General features: G+C 46.3%; 2 protein-coding genes across 2 annotated transcripts in view; one reads left to right on the forward strand and one right to left on the reverse strand.

Annotated features, from left to right (window-relative positions):
- The window catches only part of LOC134445770 (unconventional myosin-XV-like), a 101,890-nt gene that overhangs the window by 30,650 nt on the left and 61,240 nt on the right, over positions 1-10,000 (reverse strand). The window contains exons 41-43 of the mRNA XM_063194839.1: positions 9,537-9,638; positions 2,258-2,369; positions 1,962-2,029 (exon numbers count right to left, since the gene is read on the reverse strand). Coding sequence (XP_063050909.1) covers positions 1,962-2,029; positions 2,258-2,369; positions 9,537-9,638 — 282 coding nt within the window. The remainder of the gene's footprint in view (positions 1-1,961; positions 2,030-2,257; positions 2,370-9,536; positions 9,639-10,000) is intronic.
- Positions 2,522-9,737, forward strand: LOC134447256 (uncharacterized). Its single transcript, XM_063196637.1, has 2 exons — positions 2,522-2,835; positions 3,089-9,737. Exon 2 carries the CDS (start codon positions 3,678-3,680, stop codon positions 9,726-9,728), a length of 6,051 nt encoding a protein of 2,016 aa, XP_063052707.1. The 5' UTR covers positions 2,522-2,835; positions 3,089-3,677; the 3' UTR covers positions 9,729-9,737.

Consider the following 10,000-nt stretch of genomic DNA (forward strand, 5'->3'; position numbering starts at 1 on the left):
CCATGTTGACTATATACATATGGACAAATGCCACAGCCAAATCTTAACAGTGGGACTGTACGGGCGTAAGTGTTGTGTTTGTGCATGTGTGTGTGTGTGTGTGTGTGTGTGTGTGTGTGTGTGTGTGTGTGTGTGTGTGTGTGTGTGTGTGTGTGTGTGTGTGTGTGTGTGTGCGTGTGTGTGTGCGCGCGCGCGCGCGCGTGTGTGTGTTAAGCCTCAGCCAGATGACACCGCAACGCGGGTTTTTTTGAATCCGAGTTGCAATAAAGTTGCAACCATACAGCATGTTTCAGTAAAAGATCATGTCCTAATGACAACGACAGGCTTGCTTCAGAATACACATTTCTTTATGTGAAGTTGTTGAGAACAAAAGTATTCGCTAATGGCCGTGATCGCCCACTCTTATCATGCAAATGACCTGTCATGCAGGGAGTCCACCAGTCTCTGACAGTGCCAGAAAGTTTCACATTTTTTTTTAACAGACCCAGCGAATTTTGTTTTCTATCTATCTATTCTATCTATCTATTCGATCTACAGACATATGCCATGGCTTGTTTAAAAGCTGAAGATCTTAGCTTTTTATTACTAAAAACGATACATGTCTAGCCTCTCCCATTCCGAAGTTATGTCCATTTTAAGCGACGATAGTTTAACAAAAATAGCGTCATTTCCCCCCTTTGTAAAAAGCGAAAGACGGTTTTATTATGCGCTTTACTCTCCGCAAGCGCGTACATAGCAGGTTCAGAATATCAGAATGTGCAAGCTGCATAATTGAACATTACTATATGCCACAGAGACAAGTTAGATACAACAACAGACTGTACTGAATCATGCTGCTTAGCACCATGCTTCGTGAGTTGCTCTTACAAGAATAAGCATGCATGCTGCAACTTCTGGAATATTTTGGAAGACATTAGAACAATCACCAGGGAGTTTACAGTCTACATAACTGGTTGGCCCTCACGAAGTTGTAAGTCTGATGTATTTACTCCTTTCATTAGTTAAGTATGATGTTTTGTATGCAGGAGTAGCATGTCAAGTTACTAAAGGTAATTTCTTATCCCAACATGTGTACTAGCATTTGCTGCTAGCCGACTTATTTTCAAAACCAGCATCGCATAGTTGTTATTTTTCATTATGCTGAAGTGAGTGCTACGTGGAAAAATAGGCTACCAGCTTTGCGCATGTGGCACCTTGTGTAGCTTGTGGAGTGACTAGAGTAGCGAATCATTGCCATTTAGGCATCTGTTGATTGTGTTCTACACTTTATGCTGCTTTTTTTTAATTTGAGAAGTTTAAACTAAGGTGTTGAATACCAATACCGGGCAGGTATTTCTCCCTCCTCTGGAGGCTGCTGCGCGCTCACCGCTTCTCCTTCTCTTTCTGCCCATTAGGCTACGCCTGTTTCAACTAGTGACATATACATAATATGCATTGCTGATAACTGTTTGGGTGCGCAGTTAAAAGATAATATGAAGCTTTGCTTCGTGTTAGTCAGGGTTTTTTTTTTTTTAAGATTTTGAACACGAGTGACCCACACTGGGCAGTTATATAAAATATTGACCGTGGTAGAAATGAAAGAGTCTCCACAGTCCACACAAACAGTTGTCTGATGATGCCATTGTGCATGGAATTAATGTTGTGCGCAAAGCTAGTGATCACTGTGAAGATACCTCACTGTTTTTGGCCATGTGGCTGTGACGCAGATGTAAACAAATCCGTTTCGCCTGTAACAATGGCAACGCAAAGGCCTGCGTTACTCGATTTTCGCACTCTGGAACCCATTATTCAAAAAACTCGTTTTGTGCCACGTTTCTGGTGGGTTTCATATGGTTAACCCAGGGGAACGTTGTCACTGGCATAGAAAATCGTTCCCATGTAGCTGGCCCCTGTGTGTGTGTGTGACTCTGTGTGTGTGTGACTCTGTGTGTGTGTGTGTGTGTGTGTGTGTGTGTGTTTACCTTACCTGGCACTGGCTGGGCAACTGGAACATTTGGCACGACTGGCATAGTAGGAAGCACCCTCACCGCTAAAGAAAAAAAAGAAAAACGAAAAACACACACACACACACACACACACACACACACACACACACACACACACACACACACACACACACACAGAAACAACAATATGTTTTACCTGGCAATTCTAAAGCAAAGTACAGTTTTCTCTCTCTCTCTCTCTCTCTCTCTCTCTCTCTCTCTCTCTCTCTCTCTCTCTCTCTCTCTCTCTCTGTGTGTGTGTGTGTGTGTACCTCCTGGTGGTGAGTAGGGCACGTTGGCAACAGGAGGGGTGGAGTCTCCATTAACCACACCCACTCCGCCGGCTCCTCTCATCCGATTGGTTAGGGAGGAGGCGTCCATGTCCTAAAAACACATACACACAATATATAAAGTATATTACAAACACACACACACACACACACACACACACACACACACACACTTCCCTTAACAACAGCCGTGTTTGCAACCCTGATATCTGCTTGGTCTTACAAAGGTGGTGTAAATGACCGCTTGAGGGTATTGGGCTTTTACTTTGAAACGAGCCAGGAGGCGCACATGCGCAATTGAGGATGCCAATATGGCGGCCTCCTAGGAATGAATTTATGCGAGTTATTCATGCTGTTTGACAAGACGCACAGGAATCAGCGTGCACCCGACTTGTGCCGCGTTTCCACTCCTTTTTGATATGGCTTTCGTGGCATTCTGATGGACTCTCGTTTGGATTATCGTATAAGGACTGGTCGTCGCACAGTTTGCCTTTCGCATGGACTCTCGTTTGGATTATCGTAAAGACTGCTAGCTTGCAACCCTTGGAAAGTGGAGCGAGGTATGCACTGTTTTCATGTCTGAATCAATGTTTGTAAACCGCTGAATCAAGTAGCGTTATGATGAAGGTATTGTGTATGTTACTGTGTCAATTTGTGATTTTTATCGGACTAGTGTGTGTAACTTTATTTGGATTCCTAATATGTAAACCATGATTCATGATGTTTTGGGAGTATGTTTTGTACAATGAGCTTAAGTTTTTGGTATTGTTATTGTGTGTTTTTTGAGAACTGTGTTTGTGTATTAAACTTCAGTTTCACGGTGCTGAGGAGCAACAATAAAAGTTGAGAGATGCACCCGTTTCGAGACTCCAAAGGCGTTTGATTCCGAGGGCTGCTACAGTGAAACTCGACACAGTGGGCTCGAGTCAACCACCGCGCTCCGTCAGAACCATTCACCGCGACCAGGACGTGCGATTCTCCATCCATGGCCTACAGATAAGTCCACGAGCAAAGACATTTGCCAGTTTGCGTACTATGACTGAAACACAGTGACGTTTTTAAAGGTGGACATTGAACATTTCTGAAATATTCGTTGGAGTTGTGTGCTAATCAGTTTGTTGGGTTATTCTTGAAACATGAGAACTGCCTGCAATATTTAAGGAATCAGGAAGGTGTGTGAATGCATTGTTGTATTTTGTGTTTTTAAAGAAAGGAAACTATTGACAAGTTATTAAGTGATGCCTTTGTGTTTGCTATTGTGATTTGCTACGTGCCTGGTTTGGTGGACCTGTGAATATAAATGGTTTTAAATTAATGTACATGAAAATCAAAACTTGAATACATACATACCTACACCACTTACCTGCTCAATCAGACATTCACACACACGCACTCAGCCAATATGTCAACCAAAGATGCCGAAACAGTGGAGATTCCCAGAGGTGCAGATGAAACATGTTTGCCCCGGCCTAACTCTCGGGAACAGTTGCCAACAGATAAAGGACAAGTGTCACATGAAGAGGCCACAAAGAAAAATGAGAAAACATCCAATGCTACAACTAAAGAAACGGATACACTGGAGATCCCTAAGGAACCAGCAAAGGCATGCTTGCCTCGTTCCAGTTCTCGGGAGCGAAAGTTGACCCCAAAGGGACAAGCAGTACAGGAAGAATCTGCAAGGAAAAATGAGAAAACATTCAACGCTGCGTATGAAGTGTGGCGAAAGACTGCCAAGGCCATAAGAACACAGTTAAAGTCTTGGTGCTCATATGAAGAACTGGAGTCACTCAAAGCCAACATTGGATTTAAATATAAGGTAGTTGCTGAACGATATGAGGCTATGCTGAGAATCCAAAGTACACCTCCGGCCATTGTAAAACGAATGGATGCATGTGGATCCATAACATCAGACATCCGGGAACTTGTCACAAAACGACTTCAGAGCACACATGAATTCAATGACATTCTTGAAAAGGAAAGAGTGAGACAGATATTAAGTAAAGAAGAGTATGGGTCAATTTTTGGAGAAACCAACACGGAAACTGTGATCTCTGAATTACCTAAGGACTTGGATAGAAAATCTATTGCCAGTTCAGTGGTGTCAAGCAAACGTGCTGAGGCTGAAGCGGAACTTGCTGTCAAGGCCGAGGAGGCAAATGCCATGCAAGAAGTCCATGCTCAACAGACAAGACTGGAGGAACTGGAGCAGGAATGGAAAACTAAGGAGGCTGAAATGAAATCAAAAATAAATAAAGAAAAAATCAAGCTTCAACAGCTACGGGCTGACAGTGACGTGAAGGTAGCAGCGGCACGTGTAAAAGCCTACAATGATTGTGAAAACCTAATTCGAGGTAGTGAACAACCACAAATGTCAGAGATCAGCCAAAAACATACAAAACCTCCATTGAATGTGCAAGCCACACCTTTCCAGCCACAGCATACACCACGAGGAATATTAACAAACCAGGCAGAGGTCAATTTAGCACAAGAAATTGCCAATTCATTCACTCTAAGTCGCCTACCCATCCCAGAACCTGCGGTTTTCACTGGTGACCCTCTGAAGTTCATTGATTGGCAATTATCCTTCTACGCCCTAATCGATCAGAGGTCACTTCCTGTCGCGGAAAAAATGCTCTATTTGAAGAATTACCTCGCAGGGGAAGCACGTAAGGCTGTGGAAGGATTCTTTTATCGAAACGCAGAGGACGCCTATCAGGGCGCTTGGGCAGTGCTTCAAGATCGTTATGGGAGTCCATTCATTGTTCAAAAGGCCTTCAGAGACAAACTCGTAAGGTGGCCAAAGATTGCAGCAAATGACCCAATATCACTCAGAGAATTTGCTGATTTTCTCAAGGGATGTGCTGAGGCTATGCCACATGTAAAGGGGTTAAGCATTCTTGACGACTGTGAGGAGAACCACAGGCTGCTTAAGAAACTTCCCGAGTGGCTAGTTCGCAGATGGAGTCGCACAGTTGTAGAAGAATTGGATAAGGGTGGAAATTATCCAAACTTTAAATGCTTTGCGGAGTTCATAGCCAAGGAAGCCCGCATAGCATGTAACCCCATTGCGTCACCATTCCTGTTGAACATTAAAACAACAGATGAGCGGATGCCCCAGCGAGCCAAGTCCCTAAGCACAGTCACTCAAGCAAAGGACTCCTCCATGGAGACGGAACAGTCGAAAACATGGCCACCTTGTCTATGCTGCCAGGATGCAGCCCACGGCATTGCTAGATGCCCAATCTTTACTGCAAAATCCATGGATGATAAAAGAGCATTCATTCATGAATATCACCTCTGTTTTGGCTGCTTAAGAAAGGGACACATTACTAAAGACTGTAAAAGACGCCATATTTGCAGCACGTGTGGGCGACGTCACCCTACATGTCTGCACATGGACAGGCAAGCAACTCCAAATGAAAGCATACCAGCTGACCCTGGGGCCACTGGGGGACATTCAACCGAGGAAACTCATATTGTCAACTCACACGCCCTAACACGACATGCTTCAGCTACTTCCAGCATTGTCCCAGTTCTTGTATCTTCCACAGCAGTACCAGGAAAGGAAATTCTCACTTATGCTTTGCTCGACACACAGAGTGATTCCTCCTTTATTTTGGAGGAGTTGGCCACTGAACTCGATGCAAACGGACTCCCAGTGCAACTTAAGTTGAGCACCATGACTGCTGCCAATACAGTAATAGCAAGTAAGGCTGTTGGTGGTCTACAGGTTCGGGGATTGAACTCTGAGGTGTATGTGAAAGTGGGACAAGCCTACACTCGAGACTTCATTCCAGTCGATAAGTCACATATTCCAACAACCAGCACTGCACTCCAGTGGCCACATTTGAAGCACCTGAAGAGCAAGATGGCACCTTTGCAGGACTGTGAAGTGGGTTTGCTTATTGGGTATGATTGCCCATCAGCACTAGCCCCACTGGAAGTCATCGCAGGCGACGAACATGAGCCCTTTGCTCAAAAAACTGCATTAGGTTGGAGCATCATTGGATCTGTGAATCCTCATTTAGACAGGCAGGGAAATCAAAGTCATGTCCATCGAATCTCAGTGAAAGAAATCCCAGTGCCATCTGCTCCAGATGTGTTAAGGGTTTTAGAATCTGATTTCAATGAAAAAACATATGAAGACAAGTTTGTGTCCCAAGATGATGTACAGTTTATCCAGTTTCTTAGTGCCAATATTGAGCAGAAGGACAATGGACATTATGAAATGCCACTTCCCTTTAAGGGCACTGAAGCTCCATGTCTACCAAATAACAAGAGACTGGCCACCATCAGACTGCAACATCTAAAGAAAAGGCTGAAGGCAAACAAGCAGTATTACAACCAATACACAGCCTTTATGAGCGATATGATGGAAAGAGGTGATGCAGAACTGGCCCCTACAGCTGCTGAGAAAGAGACAGTGTGGTACATCCCACATCATGGTGTATACCACCCTAAAAAACCAGGCAAACTTAGGGTTGTGTTTGATTGCTCTGCCAAGTTTAATGGTATCTCATTGAATGACACATTGCTAACAGGTCCTGATTTGATCAATAACCTGGTGGGAGTGCTACTGCGTTTTAGAAAAGATGCGGTTGCTGTGATATGTGACATTGAGAAGATGTTTCACCAGTTTTCTGTCACGCCTGAATACCGTAATTACCTGAAGTTCCTTTGGTGGGAGGGGGGCCAGTTGGAAGCAGAGCCTCAGGAATACAGAATGACTGTTCACCTTTTTGGTGCTGCCTCATCTCCCGGTTGTGCCAATTATGGGCTCCGGTACCTAGCGCAGCAACACAAGACTGAGCATCCTCTAGCATCAGCCTTCATAGAGAACAATTTCTACGTCGATGATGGGCTGATTAGTGTTCCAACAGAGGAGGAGGCCACAGAGCTCATTGTGCAGGCACAACAACTTTGCAAGAGTATAGGTCTGCGCCTGCATAAGTTCAATTCCAATCGAAGAAATGTACTTACCTGTGTAGCGCCATCAGAAAGGGCAGAAACTACTGACACTTTAACACTCAATCCAAGTGCTTTACCAGAAGGACACATTCTAGGGATCCAGTGGTCTATGGAGACGGACACCTTCACCTTTAACAACGACACCAAAGACTACCCTTCAACTCGCCGTGGTATCCTGTCAGCTGTTGCCTCTCTCTACGACCCACTTGGGTTTGTGGCTCCATTCAGTTTGAAGGGAAAATGTATCCTGCAGGAGCTGTGCAACACAGGCGCTGGTTGGGATGATCCCATTCCTGCAAGTTTGCAGCCACGGTGGGAGGAGTGGAAGAATGAACGCAGAACATTAAGGCAGATTGTCATACCCCGATGTAATGCTTCAAGCAACCTCAGTAAGATTGTCAAAATTGAGTTACACCACTTTGCGGATGCCAGCAGTGCTGGATATGGTGCGTGCTCCTACTTAAGATACAGAGACGAGAAGGGAAAGATCCATTGCAGCCTTGTAATGGCAAAGGCAAGAGTTGCCCCACTGAAAGTCTTGAGCATTCCGAGGTTGGAACTGTCGGCCGCCGTCACAGCTGCCAGAATGAGTGTCATGTTAAAGTCTGAATTGCAAATGAAAATCGATGAAGAATTCTTTTGGACTGACTCTCAGGTGGTGTTGGCATACATCTCAAATGAAGCACGTCGGTTTCATGTGTTCGTGGCCAACCGTGTGCAACTGATAAGAAGTAGTACAGACGCCAAACAATGGCACTACATTGACACGGCACAAAATCCAGCCGACCTTGCCTCAAGAGGCGCTCACATTGAAGAAATCACAGCATCTAACTGGCTATGTGGACCCAAATGTCTGTGGGAAAAGGACGTGCTCGTACCCCCTAAACTCTCAACAGACTTGCTTGTTGGAGACCCAGAAGTCAAAGCAATCCAAGTGTTTGCTACGGAAGTCAGTAAAACGAGTGATATTCTGAGTCGTTTGGAACGATTCTCTTCCTGGACAAAGCTCATCAAGGTGATTGCAAGAATCAAGAGACTGGGATCCAAGGAGACTTCGCCTCATGGCAACTGTGTGTCTGTTGAAGAACGCAAGAGAGCTGCAGAGATCGTGATTGAAATGACTCAACAACAAGCTTTCGCTCAGGAGATAAAGACCCTCCAAGAAAGTTGCAATGCATGTGTCCCAAGCTCAAGCCCTCTGTTTTGCCTGGACCCCCTTTTAGATGCAGGACTACTTCGTGTTGGTGGGAGGTTGAAAGAGTCAGACCTGAGCCTAGAGTTAAAGCATCCCATTATCCTCCCAAAGGATAGCCACATCACTGAGTTGATAATAGCTCATCATCACGCCCAGATTCACCATCAGGGGCGTAATCAGACATTACTGGAGCTAAGAAGCAATGGCTTTTGGATCCAAGGTGGGAGTAAGACTGTATCCAACTTCATTCACAGATGTGTAAAATGCAGAAGGCTTAGGCGTCCTGTAGAGGAACAAAGGATGGCTGACCTCCCCAAAGAGCGCTGCCAAGCCTCCGCCCCTTTCACCTTTTGTGGAATGGACTGTTTCGGCCCGTTTGTTGTTAAAAAGGGTCGGAAGGAGCACAAGCGCTATGGGCTCATTCTCACCTGTTTGTATTCACGTGCAGTCCACCTTGAAATGCTGGAAGACCTGTCCACGGACTGCCTTATCAATGCGTTAAGATGTTTTATCAGTCTGAGAGGAGCAGTCAGTCAGTTGTACTGTGATCAAGGCACAAATTTTGTCGGAGCCAAAAATGAGCTTAAAGAAGCCCTAAAGCAATGTGACCCAAAGACACTAGAAGCTTTCTTGGCAGATAAGCAATGCAATTTTGTGTTCAATGCTCCCTCTGCTAGTCATGCAGGGGGAGTCTGGGAACGTCAAATCCGGACAGTCCGGAATGTGCTGCATGCCACTGTGGATCAATGCTCAGGGAGATTGGATGACTCCTCCCTCAGAACGCTGTTCTATGAAGCAATGGCCATCGTAAACAGTCGGCCTTTAAGCATTGATGGAATCAATGACCCTCATTCATTGGAGCCCTTGACTCCAAATCACCTCGTCTTAATGAAGTCTAAGGTTGCTTTACCACCACCTGGAAAGTTTGTGAGGGAAGACTTGTATGCTGCAAAAAGGTGGCGTAGAGTACAATACCTGGTTGAGCAGTTCTGGAGCAGGTGGAGAAGAGAATATCTCCAGAACATTTACTTAAGACAGAAGTGGCACGTACCCCGGAGGAATTTGCAAATAAACGACGTGGTCATTATTAAGGAAGACCTGCTCCCCAGGAACGAGTGGCGTCTTGGACGTGTGATTGACGTCACAGAAGGAGCTGACGGACTTGTTCGTCGTGTCAAGGTGCGAGTAGGAGATCATAACCTACAGGAAAGGAAAGGAAACTACACTTTCAAAACTTCAGTCGTAGAACGACCTATCCAGAAGTTAGTCTTACTACTGGAAGCTCAGTAACCTCCTTACCCCACCCCCCCCCCCCCCCCCCCCCCCCCCTACCCCCCCCCCCCCCCCCCCCCCCCCCCCCCCCAGCCCCCCCCCCCCCCCCCCCCCCCCCCCCCCCCCCCCCCCCCCCCCCGCCCCCCCCCCCCCCCCCCCCCAACTCCACCCTCCCATCCCCCCCCCCCCGGCACACCCCCTCCCACCCCCACCCTCACCCCCCCACCCCCTCGCCGCCCCCACCCCTCCCCCACCCCCCCCCCCCCCTCCACCTCCCCCCCCCCCCCTGC

Source organism: Engraulis encrasicolus, chromosome 1 (genome assembly GCF_034702125.1).
Source record: "Engraulis encrasicolus isolate BLACKSEA-1 chromosome 1, IST_EnEncr_1.0, whole genome shotgun sequence".
NCBI lineage: Eukaryota > Metazoa > Chordata > Actinopteri > Clupeiformes > Engraulidae > Engraulis > Engraulis encrasicolus.